The 25,888-nt window shown below is 34.0% G+C and overlaps 8 protein-coding genes across 13 annotated transcripts; 3 read left to right on the top strand and 5 right to left on the bottom strand.

Annotated features, from left to right (window-relative positions):
• The first annotated feature begins 23 nt into the window (after window positions 1–23).
• On the top strand, window positions 24–3,340 carry LOC123014250 (transcription factor 25). Its single transcript, XM_044413272.1, has 8 exons — window positions 24–334; window positions 385–561; window positions 610–815; window positions 862–1,272; window positions 2,035–2,448; window positions 2,501–2,750; window positions 2,798–2,976; window positions 3,033–3,340. Exons 1-8 carry the CDS (start codon window positions 203–205, stop codon window positions 3,220–3,222), a joined length of 1,959 nt encoding a protein of 652 aa, XP_044269207.1. The 5' UTR covers window positions 24–202; the 3' UTR covers window positions 3,223–3,340.
• LOC123014251 (selenoprotein S-like) lies at window positions 3,252–4,312 on the bottom strand. Its single transcript, XM_044413273.1, has 4 exons — window positions 4,106–4,312; window positions 3,906–4,052; window positions 3,653–3,856; window positions 3,252–3,599 (listed from the first exon to the last, which is right to left on the bottom strand). Exons 1-4 carry the CDS (start codon window positions 4,161–4,163, stop codon window positions 3,511–3,513), a joined length of 498 nt encoding a protein of 165 aa, XP_044269208.1. The 5' UTR covers window positions 4,164–4,312; the 3' UTR covers window positions 3,252–3,510.
• A 191-nt stretch (window positions 4,313–4,503) lies between these two features.
• On the top strand, window positions 4,504–7,546 carry LOC123015073 (guanine nucleotide-binding protein-like 1). The gene is made up of 7 exons (XM_044414525.1): window positions 4,504–4,771; window positions 4,821–5,152; window positions 5,204–5,344; window positions 5,393–5,603; window positions 5,661–6,170; window positions 6,219–6,443; window positions 7,222–7,546. Exons 1-7 carry the CDS (start codon window positions 4,684–4,686, stop codon window positions 7,479–7,481), a joined length of 1,767 nt encoding a protein of 588 aa, XP_044270460.1. The 5' UTR covers window positions 4,504–4,683; the 3' UTR covers window positions 7,482–7,546.
• On the bottom strand, window positions 7,496–9,771 carry LOC123015074 (hyaluronan-mediated motility receptor-like). The gene is made up of 10 exons (XM_044414526.1): window positions 9,573–9,771; window positions 9,325–9,524; window positions 9,176–9,280; window positions 8,955–9,125; window positions 8,658–8,906; window positions 8,467–8,609; window positions 8,270–8,416; window positions 7,967–8,220; window positions 7,755–7,922; window positions 7,496–7,700 (listed from the first exon to the last, which is right to left on the bottom strand). The coding sequence occupies exons 1-10, from the start codon at window positions 9,691–9,693 to the stop codon at window positions 7,534–7,536; spliced, it is 1,725 nt and encodes a 574-aa protein (XP_044270461.1). The 5' UTR covers window positions 9,694–9,771; the 3' UTR covers window positions 7,496–7,533.
• LOC123015075 (RNA polymerase II subunit B1 CTD phosphatase Rpap2) lies at window positions 9,770–11,853 on the bottom strand. Its single transcript, XM_044414527.1, has 7 exons — window positions 11,662–11,853; window positions 11,490–11,601; window positions 11,274–11,438; window positions 11,104–11,225; window positions 10,222–11,058; window positions 10,024–10,173; window positions 9,770–9,972 (listed from the first exon to the last, which is right to left on the bottom strand). The coding sequence occupies exons 1-7, from the start codon at window positions 11,727–11,729 to the stop codon at window positions 9,804–9,806; spliced, it is 1,623 nt and encodes a 540-aa protein (XP_044270462.1). The 5' UTR covers window positions 11,730–11,853; the 3' UTR covers window positions 9,770–9,803.
• A 103-nt stretch (window positions 11,854–11,956) lies between these two features.
• On the top strand, window positions 11,957–12,907 carry LOC123015076 (ubiquitin-conjugating enzyme E2 G2). Its single transcript, XM_044414529.1, has 5 exons — window positions 11,957–12,153; window positions 12,205–12,286; window positions 12,332–12,450; window positions 12,501–12,641; window positions 12,691–12,907. Exons 1-5 carry the CDS (start codon window positions 12,111–12,113, stop codon window positions 12,807–12,809), a joined length of 504 nt encoding a protein of 167 aa, XP_044270464.1. The 5' UTR covers window positions 11,957–12,110; the 3' UTR covers window positions 12,810–12,907.
• Window positions 12,908–12,972: 65 nt separating this feature from the next.
• Window positions 12,973–17,955, bottom strand: LOC123015071. Of its 2 annotated transcripts, XM_044414523.1 has the most exons (7): window positions 17,837–17,955; window positions 17,561–17,756; window positions 16,810–17,508; window positions 14,148–14,792; window positions 13,931–14,099; window positions 13,683–13,881; window positions 12,973–13,626 (listed from the first exon to the last, which is right to left on the bottom strand). In XM_044414523.1, exons 2-7 carry the CDS (start codon window positions 17,702–17,704, stop codon window positions 13,359–13,361), a joined length of 2,124 nt encoding a protein of 707 aa, XP_044270458.1. In that variant the 5' UTR covers window positions 17,705–17,756; window positions 17,837–17,955; the 3' UTR covers window positions 12,973–13,358. The 2 variants fall into 2 exon arrangements, with proteins under 2 accessions (XP_044270458.1, XP_044270459.1); XM_044414524.1 differs by lacking the exon at window positions 17,837–17,955 and having other exon boundaries at window positions 17,561–17,826.
• A 173-nt stretch (window positions 17,956–18,128) lies between these two features.
• LOC123015070 lies at window positions 18,129–25,769 on the bottom strand. Of its 5 annotated transcripts, none has more exons than XM_044414521.1 (10): window positions 25,639–25,769; window positions 25,249–25,421; window positions 25,058–25,184; window positions 24,649–24,999; window positions 24,242–24,599; window positions 23,960–24,187; window positions 21,645–23,469; window positions 20,288–20,347; window positions 20,191–20,235; window positions 18,129–18,637 (listed from the first exon to the last, which is right to left on the bottom strand). In XM_044414521.1, the coding sequence occupies exons 2-10, from the start codon at window positions 25,304–25,306 to the stop codon at window positions 18,459–18,461; spliced, it is 3,231 nt and encodes a 1,076-aa protein (XP_044270456.1). In that variant the 5' UTR covers window positions 25,307–25,421; window positions 25,639–25,769; the 3' UTR covers window positions 18,129–18,458. The 5 variants fall into 5 exon arrangements, with proteins under 5 accessions (XP_044270456.1, XP_044270457.1, XP_044270453.1 ...); XM_044414522.1 differs by having other exon boundaries at window positions 18,456–18,630; XM_044414518.1 differs by having other exon boundaries at window positions 18,586–18,630; window positions 20,288–23,469.
• Window positions 25,770–25,888: the final 119 nt, after the last annotated feature.

The following is a 25,888-nucleotide window of genomic DNA, read 5'->3' as shown; positions in this document are numbered from 1 at the left end:
AGTTTGCGTTTGACCCGCTAGAATTTACCTCAAAAAAGAGAAGTGTCAAAAAAGATTTGTAGGTTAGGTACAAGTCGTGTGTCAAATCTATCAAAACAAAATTCTCTAGATATCCATTGATTTCCTCTGAAAAGGAATATCAAAATAAATTGTAGAAAAAGGAATAAAACAGACAAGTCACCACAAAGTTTCTGTTGTTGTAATGTCTTCTCGTGTATTGAGAAAATTACAAGGAGATAAAGATATTGTGGATGAAATATCTGATACAGAAACCGACATTCCTGTTAGTGGGGGTGCTCGAAGAAAACAGCTTAATATTAATCGCTACGATCTGGTAAACACCCTGAATCTAACCTGAAATTTACGTTAATTATTTATTTCCAGCTGAACCAGCAGTCCCACTCAGAAAGCGAAGTCAAGGAAGACGACAATGAAACAGAAGCTGCCAAATCATGTGAAGGAGACCCAAATCATGAGGCCGTCAAACGAAAGAAAAAGAAAAAGAAGAAAAAGTCGGGAAAACATGTGAATCCGCAACGAAGTAGCGAAGACAATGCTGATGTAAGGTTTCAAGTCTCAAAGTAAACACATATTTGATGCTTTTTTTAGATTGATGAAGTTGAGAGGTCAGTTCGTGAAGTAAACAGACTGTTGGGTGAGAGTCACTTACCTAAACCTACAGGGGCTCCTCAAGTGAACACCAAACATGATAAAAATGTCCACAATAAGAACATATTGTCTGTGCAGCATAAACATTTAAATCCAAACAATGAATTAAAAAAAATATTTGGCTCAAAAATTATCCAAGCTGAACAGTAGGTAAAGGTCATTTAAAATCCCTTCTATATAACTGACTTGTAGCAAAAGAAAAAACAGGGGGAGGGGCCATACAAAGGCGACGTGGTTAGTAAGTGGTAAAGATACATGGCCCCAAGTGGGTAAATCAGGTCTTTCCATGAATCTGCTTGAAAATAAACAGGGAATACAATATTTTACTTATGAACACAGCCAGAGTTACCGCCAGATACAGAATAGGTTTCTTGAGTCAGTTGAAAGTTTGAATCCTGATAATATTTTTGCAATTATTAATGAGCATCCTTGTCACATTGATGCTTTGATACAGTTGTCAGATTTGTGTAAATTTAGCGAAGATTTGGCGTTGGCAGCTGAATATATTGAAAGGACGCTCTATTGCTTGGAGTGCGCTTTTCATCCACTTTTCAACGTAGCACAAGGAAATTGCCGACTGGACTACAGGAGGCAGGAAAACAGGTGTGTTAAAACCTTAAAATCAAAATCAGATAATTAACAGAAAATAAGAATGTTCTTTCTTAATAAACAACCTAGTCAAGTATTGTCAAAAATGAGATAATTAAGCGTTTTAAAAATTTGTTATATAAAAAAAGCTTGCAAACGGAAAAACAAAATCTTTATTGAAAGAGAATCGATAATACTTTAAAGTAGTGACTTACGAGCATTACCAACTGAAAGATTTAACATTACAGTGTCTTTTGAACCACATAAATCATTTTGAGGAAAATTGTTACTTTCACAATGATACATGATTGGCTTCTGAACCCTTTTTATGTAAAACTGAAATAATTTTCGTTCAGGAGTATCAAAAAATGTAATTATAGACAACACTGCTGATTCTAACAAAATAATAATAATAATAAATAAGAAAATAAAAAAATAATAATAAACACTAGTAGTGTTCAGAGTATGCTATAAGTTGAGAATCGGTTCAGTTGTTTTCAAATATTTTTAAAATTTCTCTAAATACCTAATTACTATAATTTATATAAAAAAGATTTCCTCAAAATTACTAATTTTATCTTTTAAAACGTTAACCATGTCATATTTCTTTTGACATTTTCTTGAAAAGACGTATTTTTGCTGGAAATTAAAACTTGATTCACTCTGTGATATAATAATTTTTCTAATTTGAGCAAGTGGTCCAGCTCAAAATTTGTTTTAGTTTTCTTTTATTGTTAGTTTTTTATAGCACATGACATGAAAATTAAATCCTTTCAGGGCTTTATACATAACAATCTTTAAGCACCTGACTTTCGTTGGAGGCCGTGCTTGCTGTCGAACAGCCCTCGAATTCTGCAAACTCCTCCTTTCGTTGGACCCCGAGGGTGACCCCCTTGCCATTAAACTAGCAATCGACTTTTATGCCTTACGTGCCCGAGAGTACAATTGGCTGATTGACTTTGCTGACGAATGGGAGACCGCAAAGAATTTATCGCAACTTCCGAACTTTGCGTTTTCAACGGCAGTGGCTCATTTCCACACATCGAACGGAGAGACGACAAAAGCCGACAGTTTGCTTCAGAACGCGTTGTTGATGTTTCCCGGCGTACTCATGCCTTTACTTGAAAAATGCTCAGTGCAAATAGACAACAGGGTAATGACACACAAATTTTTCTCAGTTAACGAAAACAAGTAATTGTTTGGAAATAGTGATAAGTAGATGAGTATATTTAGTGGGTTTTAGACAATCGTCTGCTTTGACACAGCTGATTCAATTGTATGTGAGTAGGTGTTACCATGTGTGGAAAGACAGCGATTTGATGCACTGGCTTGAACGAAATGTTCACTCTGTATTGGATAGAGTGGATAAGAATGACCCTATCGTAAAGGATTATGAGACTAAACGAGCCAAAAGGTACCAAGGCCCTCTTCCACGGAGTATAGCGCGACATATTCTGCTCTCAGACATCAAGGATTTAACACCCATTACAGATGTAAACATTTTCAACTTGTATACACATAAAATTAATTATTATTGCAGGATTTCAGCGGACCTGTATTAGGATTCGACCCTTTGCCTCCTAAAGACTCAATCAATATTTACACAAAACCAAAACGGCCGACAGTCTCAAATAATAGTTCCATTCCTTTAGGTGTTTTCTTCAGGTCTATTTTACCCAATTTCAATCCCAATCAAATTCCACCAAATCTCTTGGACCCGTAAGTAGATTTGCTAATTGTGGAAGTGAAGTGGAGCAAAGTTTTTTTTCTTGTAGACCTAGAGAGGAAGATGGCGCTGCAGCTCTTCCAGTTTATGAAAACGCCAATAATGAAGGTGGAGATTTGAGACAAAGTGTTGCATCGTTGGTTGGGGCCATGAGAGACTTGTTGAACAATATTAGACCGCCAGAAATGGAAGTTCCAAACGACGCCGATGTTGACGAAGATTACGACGACCTCACCTAATTAGTATCATTATCTAGTGATGAGTACACTAAACATTTTATTTCTTTATTGTTGCTATATTCTAAAAATGTTTATTATAACAATTATGATATAACCAAATAAAATTGATAATCTGTCAGTTTTGTCTTGTAGTTCCCGACACAAATCCCTCATTTTAAAATAAATATCTGTTATTAAATTATTATTTCCAGTAGATATTAGTAATTAATTAAGTAAAGTCCAATAACAGTGGCATATTTTCAATAATTTACAAACGTTTGTGTAATTTAATTGATAAAAAGTAGAGTCTTATCTGCCACATCCTCCACCTCCACATGGACTTTTCCTGGGTGGGCGATAATTCGATGAACTTCCGGCGCCCATCAGTGGGTTATATCCTACAGTAACGAATCAATATAATCAATCAATGATGAGTCAGCAATTGTTATACCTGGACGTAGATTACTTGTGTCATCTTTTCTACCCAAAACATGACCTCCAGAAGGCTCATACTTCCTCTGAAGTTCTTCTCGCTTTTTCTCTTCTTTTTCTTTCATTTTTCTTTGATACTCTTCAGATTCTTTGTTATATTTTTCTTGGAGTTTTTGGGCCCATTGTTGTTGGGCATTGACATGTGCAGCAAAAACATCAGGATCTAAGTTTAAAACAGTGTAAAACATTGTAAATTTTATATTTTAACTTACTTTTATGATATTTAGCCGCATAGTCTCTCTCAAACTTATATTCCCTGAATTTTTGTATGTAAGATTTTAGAGTTTTCTGGTAAATAACTATTAGAGCTATACAAGCAATTAGCAGATACCAGCCATAAGTTTCAAGGATGTAAATGACTAAAAGTATGAATATTAATCGCCAAAACTTTTCCTTTTTATATTAGAGCTACCTGAATTTAGAGGATTCCAGAAACTTTTTTCTTGTTCAAAAACTTCAAACTCGTCCATTGCTCCCAGTTCTTTCAATATAAATACTCCAAATTATTATTAGTGTTAATACTCAATTGTAATTTTTGGTAAATAAGGAATTAAACAGAATAATAACAGATTGAAAAATTTTCACATTTGTCAATAACATATGTCAATGTCACGTGATGTGTCACGTGTCAACGCTAATGCGCAAGCGCACTTGTGCAAATTTAAATGACATTTATTAAAAATTATAATTATCATTGTAACATTTTTTCAATAGTAGTAAATCATTTTTAATTAACTTTGCAAAGTGCAATACAAAATCTTGTGTTTGTGTTTACATAATAATTCCGACGTATCTAAAATACAAATTTGCGCTTCTTAAATTCAAATGTCAAATGTCAAATTTGACATATGATTCCGTTTTTCTAGCGACTTTCTAGAATTCGATGATTTCAAAAAGTAGTTATTAAAGTTGTTATAATTGTGTTAATTAATATAATATAAACAGTTAAAAATTTAAAAGAGGTGAGCGTTAGCAGTAGAAGCAAATAAAATGCCTCAACGCAAAAAGCCGTTTAGTGGCAAAGCCAAAAAAGAGCAGCTAAAATCCAAAAAACAGTCCAAACAAGGTGCCCCTCAAGGTACGTCTCACATCTTTTATCTTAAATTCAACTGATTATATAAATTTAGATGGTTTTGGCTTTCGTAACCGGCGGCCTTTGTTGAAGACTAATGCCGGTGATAATGAAGATCAACCTCAAATTCAGAAATTCAATTACTGCCCCCCTAAGGACGGGAGAGATCGCAATCGTTATGCTTTGCAGTTTTACCGCGAGACTCCCGCCGAACTCAAAGCACGTAAAGAAGAGGCTTGTAAAAGCATAGAACCGGTTTCTGAGAAAGAGTTGGAAATTGATTCAAATGACTATTTTCCCAAAGAACTGGGCTTTCCTAGAAGGCCCCAATGGTCATACGAACTAACACCTGAACAACTGGAAGCTCGTGAAACCAAATATTTTAATGTAAGATAATTTATTGTTTTTAATATTGTTTCACCAGATGGATAATTTCAGGAATATGTTAATGGAATATTGGAAAAGTATAATTGGAAAGAGTTAAGTTTCTTTGAACTGAATTTAGAGACTTGGCGGCAGTTGTGGAGAGTATTAGAAATGTCAGACATTGTATTACATATTGTTGATATTAGATTTCCGGTAAGTCTCTTTTCCATTTTGATTAATTAAGTAATTACTTTTTTATAGGCTTACATGTTTCCTCCATCGCTGTACGAATATGTGACTGAGACACTAAAAAAAGACTTTATTTTAGTATTGAATAAAATTGATTTGGCCCCAGCGCCGTTAGTTGTTGCATGGAAAAAATATTTTGAAGATAATTACCCCAATTTGCACATTTGCATGTTTACCACACTTCCTGGTTATAATCTAGTTGGTACTCAAGTAAACAGAGCAGGTCTGTGCTGATTAATTGTTAATTAATTAATTACACGATTTTAAATGTGAATTTTAGGACTCCAAGTACGTAAACGAAAAGGCAAATTTAGATTAGCTGCTGAAGGAAGTCAACAACTGTTTGAAGTTTGTAAAACCATAGTTGGGGACAATATAGACATCAGTTCGTGGCAAACCAAAATAAAGGAAGAAATGAATTTGGAATACGAAGACGACGAAGATGAAAAAGTTGAAATTGGGGAAACAGTTCAAATGAAGTCAGTTGACACAAGTTACTTCCAACATGAGAAATACAAAAATGGTATTCTCACAATTGGTTGTTTGGGGCAACCCAACGTTGGCAAATCATCACTTATTAACGCAATCATGGGTAAAAAAGTTGTTAGTGTTTCCAGAACACCAGGCCATACCAAACATTTCCAAACAATCTTTTTAACATCCAATGTACGTTTATGTGATTGTCCTGGTTTAGTCTTTCCGTCAAAAACACCAAAAGTTATACAAGTTTTAATGGGGAGTTTCCCAATCGCGCAACTTCGAGAACCATTTACAACGATAAAGTATTTAGGTAATGTTTTTGATTTATGTTTTGATGTATTGTAATGGCTTTGTTTAGCGGAACGTTTGGATTTACCAAATATGCTCAGGATAGAACACCCTGAAAATGACGATACTTGGTGTGCCATGGATATTTGCGATGGCTGGGCCAAAAAACGAGGTTTTATAACTGCCAAAGCCGCCAGATTGGATAGCTACAGAGCTGCCAATGATTTGTTGAGAATGACTCTGGATGGGAAAATTTGCTTGTGTCTCAGGCCACCAAAGTATTCTAACAAAAAAGGTAATTTGAGTGTTGAAGCGTTCCAAATATGTCTTTGTTCAATCTTGCAAAAAAAACAAGAATTTTCAATTCAGTTCTTTTAGAAGTTGTGACAATTTATTTCTATGGCGAACAATTTTTTTTTGTTATTTAACCCCTTGAAGCACGAATTTTAATTTTATTTCCGATTTTAATGGCATTTGGTGTAGGCCGTCTTTATGTGTAGAAAAATGATGGAATTCTTTTTTGCAAAAAATTGTTTTTTTGTTTTTCCATCATAAAGAAGAAAAAAATTGAAGTTTAGTACACACACACTGGTTTGGCCGCAAAACCATATCCGGTTGACAATAAACTATGTAAAACAACTATACTTACATCTTAGTTAGTTAGTGCTTGAGTAACACATTCGTTCAAAAAAAAAACAAAGTATTTATTTCACTTTTTAAAAATGCAGATACAAATCGAAATCATTCACAGAAAGTAGTTTTTGTGATAATTCCGAACATGCAGTTTTCGCCAGTTGCGAATTTGCAACTTCGCTGTGAAACCACTCTTCGTATAGAAAAAAAAATTCAAGTAAGTGGTTTCTGTGTGAAACCACTATGCTTCAAAGGGGTAACCATCCTTATAATTTTACAATTTTCAGTGGATATTTTATTTTTTCCTAGATTGTATCAGTCAGTGTAGGAAAAAAATTGTTTTGCTTGAGTTAAAAATATTTTTCGCTTTTGTTTAATGCGCCTGTGTTAAGAATTTTTCTCAAGTGGAAATTGTTGGAATTGCAATTCTTTTTTTTTAGATTATTGGGCATCACATCCTGAAATAGAGAAAGTGAAGTGGATTCAAGCAAAGTCTGATGATTCCAATCAGCCAACAGACGACAAGGACTACGTTTCTGATATTTCGGATGAAGAAAATATCCCGGGTTCATCTGGTGACCACAAAGAAAGAAGCAGTGAAGAAAGCGACGATGAAGAGGAGAATGAAGAAAGTGATTCAGATGAGGAACCCACCAATTACGCCCACAATAAATTTGCAGCTTTAGCAGATGACGATTAGAAAAATTGTTAATATTAAGTATTTTTTATTGATAATTTATCATTAAATCCCTTCATTTTTTTTGCTTCTGCATTTTCTTCCATTTGTTAAAAGGAACGACGATTAATGGAACTAAGTCTTCATTTTTTGTATTCGCTGCCACGATTTCTTGGCTCTGCTTCTTGATATCCTCCCTTGTCAATTGCTCACTGGCTTCAACGTATATACCTTCCAACAGGGCTACAAAAAAATATTAAATTCCACGAATAGATAACTTATTTTTTATAAAATTACAAGCTTCACTTAGAGGTTCTTCAGATTGCTCTGCTGGTATCATTCGCTCCTGCATCATTGATTCAATATTCCTGAAAGCCTCATCGGGTTTTGTCTCGTGTTTGAGCGCAAAATAATGTGACATCAAAGGAGTAAACTTGCTAACCAAAATTGGTATAATTTTCGACCCTGAAACACCGATTTGGTTATAGTTTCGACAAAATAATCCCTACCGTCGATTTCATCTTCGACAGTTTCTTCTGGTTTTTCTTTTTTCTCGACTAGTAAGCCGAAAGGGTGTGAACTTGGAGCAGATTTCTTTCTAGTGTCATCTGAAATATCGTAGGAGAGTTGTAAAAGTTGCCGCAAAGCTATGCGAATATTCGCAGCTATTGTTCGCTTGCTTTGCAGGAGTTTTTCATATCTACGCTTTTCATCTCTTAATGTTTCCATTTCTTCCTTCAATTCTTTCTTCCTTGCTTTATATCTACAATTTTAAGTTTACCGTAAATTCATATTTATCGTATAAAGTTAACTCGACAGTAGTTTCATTCATCGAAGTCTTCAAAACCGAATTCATTAAATTAGCGTGATTGGTTTTGTTCAACATAATGTCTCTGTCGCGTTCACATTTTCTTGTTAGTCGCTTCAAGCGCCGTTTTTGCTTGAGTTGTTCTTCCAGACTTGAATATTGGTAATTAGTAATGTGAACAGTTCAAGACTGCTTTCTTACCAGGGATATATTGCATCATAAGACCGTGCCAGCGTTGTATTTTTAAGAAAAGCCAGAGTTTTTTCAACTTGGTCCACATCTCTGCGCAGATTTTCCATGCTAGGGGAATCCTTCAAACTTCTAGCACATGTTGTAATATCACTCTACAAAATTTAAATGGACATAGTGTTTTCTCGTATCAAATAAATTACATCTTTTCGTAGCAACATTTTAATGCTGGCAGTCGCATGTTCAACGTGTTCTTGCAAAACGCGAATGTCAGTTTTGCGAGTAGTCATATCTTTGATTATAATTTTTTCAAGTGTGTCATATTCTTGTCTTCTATCGTCTAGATATTCCGTCGCAAGTTGTCCGAGTTTAGTCGCACCTAAGAAACATTTGCTTTGGCTAAATCCATCGTTTCTCACTGTTGCTATAATCGCATCAAAGTATAAAGCGTCCTAAGGCAAGAATTTGAAATAAGTCAAGTTCCAACAGTTGAAAATTACTTTTTTCATAATGTCGATTATTTCACGGTAAATGTGATAGATAGCTGAGGCACCTTCCTTTCGCAAAATCGCGTCTTGTAATTTGCCGGTTATAATTTGTGCTTCTTTTTCCTGTTTGATTTGCCCCAGAAATGCGTATTTCAAACGGTCTTCCAGTAATGCTTGCTCCAACTATGGTTAAACTTTAATTACAAAAATGTTCAATGAACTGTTTTAGGTACCTTTAAATCTATTAATTTTTGCGACCTCATTTTTTTCTCATATTTCAACCTGTCCAAAACTTTCCGTTTATTAAAATTACGCTGTTTAATTTCTTCAATCACTTTCTAGAATAGACATTGGAAGAAATGAAAACAATTTTTAATAAAACCTTCGGTTGCGAATTTTGGAAGGCCAACTGAAGCTCCCTATGCTCGGCTAAAGTATTACGCAGTTTCTGTTTATCACCCCTAATTTCGTTGTCCAACTCCCTTCGATCATTATAAACCGCCTTTTGCAAATCTTTTATAAGCCTAGAGAGTTTTCTCCGAGTCACATTTGTATCGAGTTCAATAATTTTCCGATCTCTTGCTAAAAACACAATACAGAAACTGAATCTCAAGAAAAAAATTTAATTACTATAAAGACTGATAAGTCCTTTGTACTGATTTATTTTATCTTTTGTTGTCCATTTTTCTGATTTCATCCCATGGAGCTTCACTTTTTTGGCCGAAAACATATTAATAACGTTCCAATTCATTTTGAATACTCGAAAAAAACCCACGGAAAAATCAAACCACGCGCATCTTTCAACGTAACTTACAAAACTTCACATAATCGTTGCTACTTGATACATTTATTTTATTAAAATTATTTACAAATGTAATTTTCCACAAATGTATCAATATCAAAAAGAATATTTAAAGTATCACTGAGTATTTGAGTTTTGTTGGGAAGTGAAGACAACCAAACGTTTAACTGGTTATTCGATTTCTCCTGGTCCAGAAGTCTTCGCAAATTTTCGTCCCTCAATGCCAGACTGCAACAAAATCATATAGAGGAGCACTAAAACATTATTGTTATTACCCACATTTTTAATAAAATAATAGCAACGTAGGTCCAAACTGCAGGCTTGAAAACAATATTGTCAGCTTTCAATTTAAAAGTCCTAACCAAGGATTGCAAATCTAATAAAACTAAACTTGGACTTATCCTCAATGTCTGGAATAAAGTTTGTACCCTACAAAAAATTATTTCGTAATTAGTTATAATTCATTTAGAACATTACGTTTTATTGAGTGAATTTAGGAAGATTTTTCTTCTTAATGCATTTTGGGAATTGATATCAACTAAGGGTAGTACGGCGGGTTGTTCCTCTTCTTCATTGGTCGTTTCTTCTTTTTTTGTGGGGAAGTTTTTATTTTCTTGGATATGTATTTCGCCGCTGTAGAAACATTTTACTTTTAAATCAAGTTCACGACTTTCTTCTTTCAATTGTTGATAATCAGGGATGGGCTTTAATGTCTTATCTCCAACAACGGCTTTATCAAATTTTTCTTCAGCCAATTCTCTCAGATGCAACTTTCTACAAATGTCAAAGTACCTTTTCTGTTGCTCCACTTGCAATTGTGATATTTTCAAGGAGTCAAAATAGTGACTTAATTTCTGACTGTCTAACTTTTCTTTGACTTTTTCTTCACCATGAATGAACATAAGCGTTTCTAAAGTTAACCATTCTTTAATACATTTGTAGATATGTGATTCCACATCACTGTTATTTATTTGTTTATTTTGAGCCGACGGGTTTTCTTTTATTTTCACCGTATTTTTATTTTCTTTATTTAATACAGATTCTTTCAATTCGTCAATTTTTTCAGTGGTGGAATCTTGTGTCACTTCAGATTCAATTTGCTCTTCTTCCTCATTTTCATTAATAGTTTTCATTGCATTTCTTTGGTACTTTTTGGGTTTCTTTTTTTGTTTACTTGTTTCTTCCTCCTGGGAGTTTAATTCTAATTCTTCTGCTTCATCCAATGACATTTGAGTGAAACTTGATACTGATGTAAAAAACGGCTCCATAACTGGTTTTGTTATACCCTGGTCAACCACTTCTCCTGGCAAACCCCTAAAACATTTTTTTTATACATGTACTTACACACGAATTCTTTACTTTTCTGATTTGTTGAGAAGTGTGTAATGGATCTTTTCGTGCTTTCTGAGCCATAATGGACTAGTATCTATCTGGCCTTTGATATGAAGACTGGCGCGATAACAAAAATTGCTACAATAATTCTACAAAAAATATAACATAAGCAGTTTCATAACAGATTCATTTCATACCTTGCGATCTGTTATATCGTAAACCTTGTTATTTTTAGTGGAAATGTAAAACTGTTTCTTTGGCATATCTGGAATTCTTTTGGAGCAAAGTGGATATCCACACAGCTTACTCAGGGCCCTTTCTTCAACAATGTCTTGATAATGAGATTGATTAATGTAGGGTAACTTTACAAATAGAATTATTAATTTTGTATTACACCATATTACTATACTTACACATTTGAACAAAGCATCTGACCTCATTTTCCCTTCTATTGCGAACTGAAGTATTTGCATTGCTTTCGCATCACATTCCTTTTTTATTTGAGCAGTAATTAGAACTTCTTTCCTAGAAATAATTAAGTAAATGGGCCAAGTTTAACAATTATTTTTTATTATGAAAACTTACTTAACCGGGGTTGGTCCCTCTTTGCAGTTGCGCGAAATTCGAATATAATCTTCAAGCGAATCTTGCATACTTTTAATCACAGAAATTAAATTTGTGCATTAAAAATTTCAAAACAATTGTAAAACAAATTAGAGAACAACGCATAACCTTTCACACTTGTCAAAAATGACAGATTTTTAATGCCACGTGACCGCACTCTTCTCGCTGATAGGTGAGATTTGATGTCACAAATGTCACATGATTAAATCGGTGCCTTTTATCGATTTTCGGATAAATGTTGGTAATTGTTTTGGTTTTGGTAGTGGTTGGCGATCCTGTGTGTGATTGACGTGAATTTGGCAACAAAGGGGAAGGGGAATGTCAACACGTCGAAGAAATTTATTGAAGAATAATTAATTTTTATTCAATGCACATTTTTAGGTGCTCGAATTGTTGAAATATTGTTAAAAATGGCAGGCTCAGCTTTAAGACGCCTAATGGCCGAGTACAAACGTAACTTTTAAATCTAACCTCAAACTGTTTTCATTTATTTGTTATTTGTAGAACTAACTCTGAACCCCCCAGAAGGTATTATTGCGGGCCCAATAAACGAAGAAAATTTTTTTGAGTGGGAAGCGTTGATAACGTAAGTACGTCACTATAGAGAAACCGTTTTGTAACGGGTTTTTAGGGGCCCTGAGGGAACATGTTTTGAGGGTGGTGTTTTCCCGGCTAAACTGATTTTCCCTCCCGACTACCCCCTAAGTCCCCCAAAAATGCAGTTTACTTGTGAAATGTTCCATCCCAATAGTAAGTACATTAGTGGGTGTTGTAACAGAAAATGAATCAGCAGATTTTAGTTTATGCTGATGGGCGAGTATGCATTTCTATTTTGCATGCCCCAGGAGATGACCCTATGGGGTATGAATCGAGTGCTGAGAGGTGGTCTCCTGTACAAAGCGTTGAAAAAATACTTCTCTCAGTTGTCAGTATGCTTGCAGGTATGTTTTTCAAAAACAAAATATTTAAAAAATCACCACGATTTTTTAGAACCTAATGATGAAAGTGGAGCTAATGTTGATGCTGCAAAAATGTGGAGGGAAAATAGGGAAGAATTTAACAGAATAGCGGAGAGGATTGTAAGGCGAACTCTTGGGATTCCCACGTGAATTTTTTAACCGATTTTAATTGAGAGTTAATGTCTGTTTATGTTAAATTTTTAGTAATTTATGGGGAATTAAAGTTTAGTTTCAAAGTTTAGGTGCAATTTTATGTTTTTTTTTGTGCTAAGGGATGGTTTGTTATGCATTTGAGCTTCCTAAAATGTTACTATTTAGTGAGAAAAAAATTTATTTCAATATATTACTTCTGAATAACAGTTAAACCATAAACTTAATCTGTTAGGAACCTAAGCTATAGATGAAATAAATACAGTAGCGTCCATTCACATTAGGGGTTTGTTTAGTCTTGTCTAGCGCGCCAAACCCCTTATTGTGACTAACATGTTCACAACCTAATAAGAAATACGTTATTTTCTGACTTAACTACTATCATGTGCGTTTGCTTCCTTATAAATAAGTTATTGGCTTAAAAACTACGGCTGACTTCCAAGCATAACAATACTAAAATCACATTAAAACTTTGGTCTGAAAATTAATTGCACAAATTTAACAAAACAAAATAATAAATAACTATAAATATGAAAGAAAGTGAAAACCTCAGGATTGTCGAGGATTAGTGTTATTTAAAACAACATAATTATTTAGAGGTACGTTGGAAACGATAGGTGCTTGGACTTCTTCTTCCTGATAATCGCGTCGTATCGCTGGAGTGGGAATTCTAGGAGGGACTTGTTCATTACTTGTATCTTCTACATCTATCAGATGCTCTGAATAATAATGTGGAGTGTTCAAATAATCAATCATTCTTCTCGGTAATGGAAGACTGGGAATCAGATCCCGGCGAACCACTTTGTGGATTGCAAATCTATCAAGTAAAATATTTAATGCAGGATTGAAAATAATAACAAATCGGTTACCTACCTGCAAATGTGCTGTAGGCTCTGTACTTGCTTAAATCTCGATACCGGATGTAACAACTGCACTCTAACTGGACCAATCACCGGCCTTCGATGCAAAAAGAACAAATACCTACCACTACGAGAATGTTCAACCGCATTTTCTATAAATTCTACGATTGTTTGCGACTTGAACTTTGTACAACTACCGAAACTAAAATTACCTGAAATGTTTTCAATTAGTTGAATATTTGATGTTTTCATTTTGTATACCCTGATCGTGATCAATTCTGACATGTCTAACACAATTATTCAGTTTAAAAGTTAGTGAAAAAATATAATGATCGTCGCTACTATCACGTACAATAAAGGATCCGTCTGGTTCGTTGGACAGTATTTTTTCGGCAACCTCGCTCGGCAATGGACCCCAATACCAACCATACTGAAACCGACACATAAAACACTACAAATAAAAATGTGTTCTAATTACGTCTTTAACTCTTTGGATACTAGTGGCGAAATCTAAAATCTGTTCATCTGCTTTCTCCTCTTCTTTGAAAGGCAAAGGCGGCAATGCCCTACAAGATATGTTATTGTGTGTTTCCTCCGCCAAACTGGCGTTGCTAATATAATTCGATTTTTCTTGTACGTCGCTAACATCACATTTAACGTGTTCGGGCGATAAAAACCTTTTAAACCTAAACATATTGCATAAAGTCTGCTTAAACGAGAACAACTTCGCTGGTGTCTTTTTGCGCTTATCTGGTTTACTCGTTTGCGAAATATTTATTTGTTTGCCGACATTATCACAGGAGTCTTTAACTTTTTTATTCTTAATGTTAATAAGGAATGTGCTCTTTTTTGTTCTTCCGTTCGTGTTCGCGGCACAAATCGTTTCTCTCTTCACCGGCGAATTGTTTTGTTCCGTTGTGTATTTGTTTTCGGTTATTATCAATGGATGTTTCGGTCTGCAACTGCGCTCTTTGTGATCGGATGAATCAGATGAACTTGAATACAACGTTTGGAGATAATGCCTCACTTCTTGCAAAGTCATGTGGATCGGTTCCCCTTCGATCGGTGCGGACGTACCAGCAACACTGTGACGTTTGTTTTCTTTATGTAAACACCAATGATACTGAAAAAATTTCATGTTTCATACGCGCCAGATCTAATAATAAGTCATTAACATTGCGGTAAATGATATCATATGTGCTAAAATGATAAGTGAATGCGATTAAGCCACAAGTATGTATTTTCGCGTCTTAAATGACATGTAGAAAATATTATTACTGATGTGGTGACGACTCACAACAAGGTTATTTGCGTTTTCTTATTAAAATTTCTATTTTTATCTAAATTAAAATTTTCATATCTCCATTTATTATTCAATAAAAAATAAAGTCTGACGTTCACATTGATGTTAATATCTGTTCCGAATTATGGCGGGTCGTTAAAATAAACGAAAAAGAAGACTTTAACATCACTTATCTACAACATTTTAAACAAGATATTATGTCTACGCCACTTTTGTGCCTTCCTTTCTAACAATCATAATTTTACCCCATAATTTCCGTTAATATAAAATAAAAACATACATTTGTTGTTGGAAAATTAGCACAGCAACACGTATGTCCATTTCAATTAAAAATCAGTTAGGACTTGAAATTATTGATCAAATAACAAACTATGGTAACGGATCTATAAAGTGAATAATCAATTTTATTATAGTACAAATTCGATAGGTATTCTACTAGCCTACAAATAATAATATTTTTAAAAAGTTTATGTCTTTAAAATGGAAAAAAAAATCATCAAAAATTGAACCGAATGTATTGTAATTTTCTAAGCACCAAAACTGTTTCAAGTTACAAAAGATTTAATTTCATGTGATAAACCAAAAGTAATATTATAAACATTGTTTTCGTTTAAATATATTTTTTTAGAGTATTATGCTCAAAAAATAAATACACACAAAAATACCACTCGAAAAAATTAACAACATCCAAACTATTTATTGATTATTTTTTAATAGAAAAGGGGTGTGTGCGCTTTACTTTATCTAAAATTCCAGACAAATTTTACAAATGTAGTAGACATGTAGTAAACAAAACACTCGAACGCAAGCGATTTTCTCAAAATCCTTTCAACAAAAATTAAAATAGGTTTCAAATTCGCATTTCAACACTCCAAAAAAGTTAACGTCTTATTTTTTTCTTTCTCATTTTGTAAGATTATTGTTTTCGTATATCAATATCTTTTTTTTAATTAGTTTTTCTTTAAAGAATATGCTCGTAACAAAACTTCATAAGCGCTTTACAGAAATCTATAAACTTCTTAATAACATTAATATGTACTTTAAAATAAATACTTACAATTAATTAGTTTCTTCCTAACAATCTTTTTTTTTATGCAGTAACACGAAAAATGTAAAACATAAACTTCACAAATGTATTTTTAATTCGCTTTCATACACAAAACTAGTATAAAAACCAAAATAATCTTGAAAGGTTGTTGATTAAGCCTAATTTGTGCACTAACAAGATTAAAATAAAGTGTCAAACTATTACTGGGTTCTTCACATTCAGAGGTATTTATCTTGGATCACGACCAACATAATTGTTTTTGAAGCGACAGCGACAGCACATAATACTATTTTTCAACAAAACATAATTCTTTGCCCAAAACAGTCAAAAGATCAGTAGTTAATAGGTATTTATGCAACTAAGAGTTAGAAATGGCGAATGCAGCGAAGAATTTTTTAATTAATTACAAAAAATTTGACAAAACACGTTTAGAAAAATGTGATTTTTGTATAATATAATTTTTTTATCGTCATTTTTTTTCATTAATTTAGTTTTGCAATTCTGGTAGAATAAATATGCGATCGCTAAAAATAGTTTACAGAGGATGTTGACTTTCGTCATTCACAGCGAGACGTGGTACTTTTTAAGTTTATATAATTATAACTGCGAAGTTTAAAATCTAGAAATAAAACTGAATTTTAATAAAGGCCAATACGAGCAGTTAACTCATACTTAGAAGATTATTAAATATTAATTACATTATTAAAAGAAAGTTTGATTCTACAATTTTTTTTTTTTTAAATATAGGAGACTTTTACCACTAGTACTATAAAAATGTTTAATGCTCACCCTTTCGGCCTTCAAGGTATTTTTCTTGCTTGAGATAATCCTGCACTGCCTCGCTTCAATTTCCCGGCACCCCGACGACGTATTCCTCCGCCTCTTTTTATTCTGCTGGTGTCTTTTGGGCTTTAGTGGTGGTTTAATAACATCCACCGGAACGGCATACATATCACTGTCAAAGGGTACATTGTACAAATCGCTTATTTGGTTTGAAGAAAGCGTATCATGCGAGACTGCCTGCGTTATAAAGCTCGAATCATCAACTTTGTGTGCAGCAGGGACGGACAAAGAGTTATGTGAACTTGAAAGACGTGAAGAACCAAGAGAGCTCCTTGAACCAGGCCTACCATGGCATGGGCTGTATGAGATGAACTCAGATGTGTAATACGGTCGTCCTAGTAATAAATGATGCGAAGGGCGGTGAAAATAATTCAAAATTTTCATCCTCCTTAACTCAATGTCTTTATATTCTTCAAATGCTTTGCTTAAGATTTGGCTTGCGAATTGGTCAAAGAAGCTATCTAGTATGTCAGAGGGTGGTTTGTCTTGAAACTCTAAGGGGGGCTCTATGGGAGAGGAATGTTTCAGCGAGTAGTCCATCCAATTAGGGCCTTTCTTTAAAGTGTTGAAGTTCTCTCCACACATAATATCTGACATACCATCTAAAGAATCTTGTGAAAAGGATTTTTCTTCGCAATCACTATCCTAAGTTTTAAATGTGTGTAATAAAAACAATATACGTGAATGCAAAACTCACCTCTATGTGTAAACGATTAGGGCCACTTCTACTATCTCCACTCATACTACCACTAGATATAGAACTATTTGTTAACAAAAGACCACTGTCATCACTTAAAACAAAAGCTTCGGACCATGTTGTGCTTGAAGGGGGCGATTCCATAATTAAATTACTTTTTCGTCTTCGTAATTACCATTTTTGTCATTTCTGGTCACTAATTCGGTAAAAAAGAAAGCAACATACAACAACCCAAAAAGATGATAATAACTTTATATACTCAAAGGAAAAACTTACTTTGTTTATATTAATTTCGTGTATTTTTATTCTAATTTTAATTTCTTAAAAACCTTCGCCATCGTCGCAAAGTGACAATTGCTGTCATCTGTCAAACACCTTAGTAACATTTGTTAGTTATGTTGGCAGTTGAGTAACCACTTTTATTTAAAAGTCCAAAACACTTTTCATTAATCATTCGCCCCACCTTGACCCCCTTTTTAAGGGAATGTAAAATAAGACTGTTGAGTCATAAGTGTATTATAATTGTACAAAATAGGAACACATAAGTAAAACCGAAAGTATAAATTCATTTTCGATAAAAATTTCTTTTAATCTCGCAGTATACAAAACAAAATCGAGGTGATACCAACAGATTACATAAAAATATTTGTATTCAGTCGATAGATAAGAACTTCGATTTGGGAACAGTTGTCTTAAAAAATTATTTTCTATTTGTACTTTACATGTGTTTACAATTTTATACAATTTTTACAAGCACAAATGAAATATTTACAATAGGGGACCAAGCCCTTAACAAAAAATTACAATAATAAATCTATAATAAATCACAGACAAAACTCTCTTAGAAAAATGTACAAATACCCACAAACGGGAATCCACTGCACCTGGAGTTTTTAAACTACGATGTTAGATCGAGTCTAAACGGTTTGTTAGTGTATGCTCCACTATTCAGTAACTTGTGAAATTCACTATCACTTTTAGACACCGTACTGTTTCTTGTTGAATCAGTCTTTTGACGTTTTCGGACCCTTGTTACTTCTTTGTCGGTTGCGTGTTTTTTCTTGGCCGTCCTGAAAGCTGGACACAATTAAATCTTTACACGTATAAGATCAAGGTTAATTGGAAATCATGTAAATAAACGACAACAGCAACACAAATAACAAAGAACACAAAAATACACAACCATCGACAAGACTTCAAAAATTAAAAAATGTCTTAAGTTAGTTAGCTGTTACATGGAAGAAATTAACATGTGCAATAACTACAATTATGTACTTATCACAAAAATTTGCAAACCTCAGTTGATTATTTTTAATACTAACATTGGTATGTTCCTTTATTTTGGATATTTGTTCTAACATGCGTCAGAACTGGCGCCCTAGAGAAAAATATCATGTAAGGTAAGATACCAGGAACATGAAAAAAATGTTAAAAAAAGTCTATCTATAAAAAATTTGGACTCTATTTATTTCTGTGGAAAAATAATTTTCCAATTTTTTTTTGCAACAAGCTATTAGAAGAGGAAATAAGGAAGCTGTATGCTCAATTGTAACATTGTTTAATGTTATTTGTGGCTTTGATTGTCAAAATTGTTGTACCTTTACTAAATAATTATAAAAAAATAAATTCGCGCCCCAGAAAAAAAAATTCAAGTAAGGTAAGATACCAGGGAACATAAAAAAAATGTTTAAAAAATTCTATCTGTCAAAAAATTCTGAGATATATTTTTTGACATTTGAAATTTTTTTATATCTATTTAATGATACTGATGATCTTGTATATGTTTTTTTACATTTATTTATTTCACAATTATTTAAGAGACAAAAATTTTGAAAATAAAAGTCACAAATAACATTAAACAGAGTTACAATTTAGGAGACAGCTTCCTTGATTCATAAAGAGCCTATAGCAAAAAAAACTTGGAAAATTATTTTTACAACAGAAATAAATGGAGTCAAAGTGCAAACTTTAAACCCTTATAACTTCGAAATTTTTATAGATAAAGTTTTTTTAACATTTTTTCCATGTTCCTGGTATCTTACCTTATATGGCATTTTTGTCTGGGACGCGAGTTCTGGCGCACCTGTATACAAGATCATCGGTGTCAAAAAATAAATGTCAAAATTTTTTAAACATTTTTTCCGTGTCCTGGTACCTTATCTTACATGAAATTTTCCTCTGGGGCGCGAGTTCTGACACACCCTGTATACATAAAAAAAATACTAGCAGATCTCCAATTACTTTTGAATATCACATGTGTTCAAATAAAGGAGTTCGCATATTTATTGATCGTAGTTGAAGCAAGAAATTTTTGTTTCACTATTAGCAAAATCTTCATTAAAAGTTAGAAAACTAAATTTTGGTTAAAAAAACGTGGCATATTTTTTATCCATTCTGTGTTAATTGGTTACTTTTTTAGTCTAATCGATTCGTAACAGATACTGACAAATAGTTTTAGAGATGCTGTATAAAAAAAATGTTCTCTCATTGAACGGAACGCTATGAATGAGAAAATTATTAATTAGTATACTAATTCAATGCTAATAAGAAACATGTACCCATTTTCCGATCAAATAGACCATGAAAAAATAACCGTATAAATAGAAACATTAAATTTCTAAAATACTCACCTCTTTTTCGAATGTCAGTATCGGCTTTGCTATTAATTTGGTTTTCTGTAACACATTTCATTAAAACAGATCACTGTGTAAATCCGTACCTTCTTACCAGCTTTCCGTTTCTTTGGTTTCTTCTCTACATGTTCACGAATTTTCACTGTCATCGAACCTTAAAACATAAAAAAAAAACAGTTTATTAACTCGTAGGTACGTAGCTTGAGATGTTATATTTATAAGTACGAAGTGTCCATCAATGAAGTTGGAGTTCATCCATCGACGAAGAATTATTGGCATAAAAATCACATGCAATTTACTTTATATTAAATTATAAAATAAAAAATCTTCTCTTGATCATTCTTCCATAAATAAAAAATTTAAATGCTCAACAAATTAATAAATAAGAGATTACTTCACAGCCAGTGTGGAAAAAATTACTAGATTAGTAAATACTGAATTGAAAAATAAAAATTGACTCAATTGGAATGAAACTTAATGACGTCTTCTTTGTCTTCCTTGCTTCCTGTTTGCTTTCTTCACGTTGGTTTCCTGTTGCTGCTGATTTACTTTGGCTTGTTCAAAATTCGAGACATTATTAAAAGGTACTAAAATAGGAGGTAAAGAATAGTACGACCCGCAAGGTACATTAATAAAAGGTACAGGCACATTATTCATGTGATAATTAATAGTAGGATTGTGATAAGTGTGATTATTGATATTAAATTGGCCTGTAACGATCGGACTAGTATCAGAATCTACATTACAAAAAACAGGCAAAGGCGGCATTTCTTTTCGTTCAGCTGGTGTTTTAAACGGTCGTGTGTTATTAGCTGGTAACTTTCTTGGATGCAACGCTTCCAATTCCGCAATGCTAATCATGGGCGTCGCCGGATAACTGATCTCTTCTTTCTTCTCTTCTTCATTCTTCTCTGCCACCGAAAGCTTCCGTTTCTTGAGAGGTAACCGCGTCTCGCCGTCCGAATCATTTAAATTTTGCCAATCAATTTTTAAAAAGACCTCGTTTTTAAAAGTTTTATCAAAATCGTAAGATTCAGGAACAGCTGTTGGTAATTTTATAGTCTCATCTAGCGATTCTTTTTTTAACTCTGACTCTGTATTTTTTAAATCGCATTTATTATTATTAATAGAGTGAGAGGTATAAAAATTTGAATTATCACAAAGTAACGATTTCGGGTTGACCATTTCTGGTGTTTCTATTGAAGTTTCCTCGAGACAGTGTTGCAGCAACTCGTCCTTGCCTTGCAATAAAGTTGGGGAATTGGAGAATTCGGATTCAGGGTCGACAGGAGGTAGGATATTAGGAATAGTCAAATTCAACGCATTGTCTTCAACGTTGCAATTCAACTTGGTAAATTCTTCAGCTAACTGGTTGCAACACGAGGACTGATTTTTCTCACATTTCGAGGAAACTTTCTTGCAGTACACATCAACTGGCGACTCTACTATACCTGTATTACTGAGTTTATCATCGACAATCCATGAAAACCTAGGTGGGGAAATACAACGTACGACATCCTTCTCATTGATGTGAGGCGTCGTCTTATCGTAGTCTACCCTCAACGTGCCCGTAATATTAACCGCTTTCTTGATTTTGTTTTCGATAAAGGACAAACGCTCAACCGCCACCTTCGGTATCATGTTCAGTTTAGGGTCCCTTCGCACCCGTTTCGGCGCTAAAACGCCAGGAACCGGCCGTCTCGAAGAGGTCTTCTTGAGGATGCTTTTAAGAACTTTGGGTTCAGCTGGAGGCGGTCGAACGTGCCCATTCACACTAGCACTGTAGTAGCCACGAAAATCGTCGATGGCTTCGTAAGGCGGCGAAGTCATTTCCGTTGGACTATTCGACCGACTACTCGCACTCGCGACCTGTTTGGGCACAGAATCCTGGAAAAAGTCCAACTTGTCTTGAACTCCCAGTACGGGGTGCTTCGTAGGCACCGCCTTGGTGACGGGGCCCGAGAGAATGTCCTCAAAGTCGTGATTCTCCTTCATTTTGCTCCACCGGACGTGTATTGCGGCTTCAAACCGAGAAAAGTCATCCAGCGGAGCCGCTCGGAGTTTCTGCGATGAAGTATAAACGATTTTCGATGGTGTTGGAACATCCTTTGTCTGGCCGTTTGTTCGGTTGGAGGATAGGAGAGGTTTCAAAACGGTATTGCCATTAAAAGTTTCAGTTCCTTTGAAATTTTCTGCAATCACTGGAACGATGTTTGGGGCTGTATCTGGGATAATTTCTTGGCCCGTGTCGATCTGATCGTTGTTTTTGGAACCGCTATATTCAGGGATTTGGAGATCGGGGTTTACCCGAATCTTCAAATGAGGTTCAACATGACTGTTATCCACTTGCAGGTCATTTATATCGATTTCCTCCGTATTTATATTCGGAATTTCGGCCATGTCTAACTGGTTTTCAAAATCTTCAAATTCGGAATCAAGATTTTCTTCACTTGGACCGCAAATTTCACCGCCCACCTGCTTAGTATTATCAACTTCAGTCTCACTTTCACGAACATCTTCTTCGACGAGTTTGTCCTCGTCCAGATCTTTGTCATCTTGTCGTATATTCGCATACAAACAAGTTTTCTGTAATCTCGTTGCGTGGTCATCCAAGTGTGTGTCGTTTGGAGGCGTCAAACCGTAATCGTTATACGAACAACTCTCGATACTTGGGGGATCCACCTGCACGTCGATTGTCCTTGTTGTCACCGCTATTTTCTCAAAAACGTTTTCACTGTTCTTTTTCTGTCCGATATCTGCATATAGACGAGGTTCGACTGCTCGTTGCTCATCCAGAGGTACATCAAAAGGTGGCGTCGTCAGTCCATAGTCGTTATACACGGAATTACTCATAATATCAGCTTGGACTTCAACACTTTTCATTTCGACCGTCCTTTGAGTGTTATTTTCACAAACTTGATCACTTATCTGTGGACTAGAAGGACTTGAAATATGTGTATCGTTCGAAATCAAGGACACTTCAGGTTGATTTGTTTCTGGTGGAATTTCACTTGCACTAATCACTTCTTTGATTAAAGGTAGAACTGGAGTTGAAGGTTCCGTTGGAGCTTCGGCAATGTCACTAGGCTGGCAAGAAATTGACGATTCAGAGACGGTTCGAGGAGATCCAACACAAATTGACATGATTCCATTCAAGTTTTCCAAAGTAGAAGTCTCAAGAGTCTTTTCTATCACCGGCTCCAGGAGTGACGGCGGAGTAGCAATTGAGGATCTTTCTTCTTCGATTTGGACTAGTGGAGTGGCGTCACTATTAGTCTATAATAAAATAATATGACTAAAAGTATACCCAACAACAAACACATCATCAAAGTTTATTTGAATGGTACCAAAACTATCCTTCCTTACAAGTTTTATAATTAGATATGTATAAACATATAAGGTATAAAGAACAAAAAAATAAAAATAAAAATAAAATCCAGTCAAATAGTCAAGTAAAAAATTTCCTTAATTAAACAAACAAAACTTAAAACGCTTCATAAATTTTGTATACCAACAAGTGTAAACAATTCTGTTTTTTATAAGGTAATCAGAAATACGTCATATCTTAATAAAGACATATTGAAAATCTTTTTTAATAAGTGAATTATTGTCGCAGGTCGAGTAAAAATAAAACACCAAAATGGGTAACCAAAAATAATTTAAAATTTTTGGAGGGCGTTTCCATACCAAAATAAATATTTAAGTGTTACATAAAAATTGTTACAAAACAAATCTTATTGGATTCTCAAAATATAAAAATACTTACATTACCAATCCTAGGAATGTCATTATCAATCTGATGTATTGGCCCTTGTGGCAACATCGTAATGCCGAGAAATTGCACATCGTCATCCTCGTCAAATTCCTTCTTACATTTCCTAAAGATATCGACTTCCTCCATATCTGAGGAATTTATCAAATGCGATAAGCTAGACATATTTCTTTCAATTTCATAATACGCCTTTAAAAATTTAACTTCTTCCTCATTTTCATCCTTAAATGTTTAAAATATAAGACAACAATCAAGATTAATTATGTTAAAGCTTACATGGACTGGTATTGTCGGTTCATCCTCGCCTAGATCAATATTGAAGTCTATATCGGCCATATCCAGATTTTTCTTTGCCGTAACGTGTTCAAAATACGCATCTGATACATCCCGAAACGAGCGAAATAGATTTAAAACTATCTCAACAGTTGATTCAGAAGCTGGCATTAATATTTGTCTAAGCGTTTCGTTATTTTTTATCGATTCAGGAGTCCGTTTAAACCTTTTATACAAAAGGTCATCCATATGTTTCCATTCTTCAATTTTCTGAATTTTTTTCCATTTTTGAAAAACTATGTAATTTCTACAGAACGACTCATCACACAAATTTAACGCAGGTACTTTGATAAGAAAATGCCTTCAATACAAAACTAAGTATACGTAAATTATTAACTTTAAAGACTTACTTGTAGAGAATATTTAATACTCCTGAGCAAGTTTTTGAAAGGTTGGTGGTATTCATTTTAATTAACACGTGTAAAATGTGATCCAGTCGCTCAAGAAGATACACTGTCAACATGTGTATGATTTTCTTAGCGACAGACTCTATTTGTCGTTCTTTTTTCTTTAACGGACGAATTATTGCAAGCTCCAAATTACAGTATAAAGTTAAAATGTCCTCCATGTTGCTTAAATAATTGTCTGGACTACAACACTGTATTTCAACATAGTACAAATACAGACAACTAATGTGATGAAACACTTTATTCTTCAAGATTTCATACTCTTCATAACTATTAACCATTTCTTGAAATGATCTATCAAAACACATGCCAGTTAATTATGTATAAAAAAGCACTTTTTAAATAAACTTACTGCAAATATTCCTTCATTAAATCTCCCAACACAATTTCGTTATCAACCACACTAAACATAGTTAATTTTTTGCGAATTTTGGCGTCCCATTCATATATTATCTCTTCTGGAGTATTCTCAACGTCGTCTAAAAGTATAATAACAACGGTACTCACAGAACAAAGCTGGTAAAAACCAAAGTGAATACTCACCCAAGTTAATAACATCGTCTTCAATTTCGATTACTTCGTTGACTAAATGAGGATCCATGTTCTACTATATCATGAATAAATTAATAAGAACTTAATTATTACTGTTGGGGATCTGCAAAAATGTTCTTGTTTACCGTGAGGTCATAAAAGGTGAGGTTGGGTTATGTTGTCAACTTTTCCAGGAACCACCAAAAATCAAAAAATCAATATTAATACTGAATTATTTACAAACAAAGCGTGCTGTTTTCGTTAAATAGTTAAGATTTTTGTAGAGGAATGAGCTAAATTAAACTAAATTTAAATAACACAATAAAAATGGCGCATTGGTGGGAGCGCTTTAATTTGCTTTATTACACAATATGAAGAACATAAAATACTTATTCGACTTACTCCGCAAATTTCCAAGATATTAAACAACATTATAACAACAATTAATGTTTTGCATCATTTAATTTCTGTCGTTAAATACACATTTTAACGAAAATCTGTCAGTTGACGCATCAACAAATGACATGAAGTTGCACCAGGGCGAGCGGTTACCCAATACCAACCCTGGAAAACAAAACTTCAAACTGGGTGGTTTTTTATTTATTTGCCCCGAAAAACCTATTGCAACATAAATCTTTCTTATCAAAGCATT

This window comes from Tribolium madens, unplaced genomic scaffold (assembly GCF_015345945.1).
Source record: "Tribolium madens isolate multiple individuals breed KSU strain unplaced genomic scaffold, Tmad_KSU_1.1 Scaffold_97;HRSCAF=244;Tcas5.2_LG3a, whole genome shotgun sequence".
NCBI classification, from domain to species: domain Eukaryota; kingdom Metazoa; phylum Arthropoda; class Insecta; order Coleoptera; family Tenebrionidae; genus Tribolium; species Tribolium madens.
This window is presented reverse-complemented; position numbering and strand designations above follow the sequence as displayed.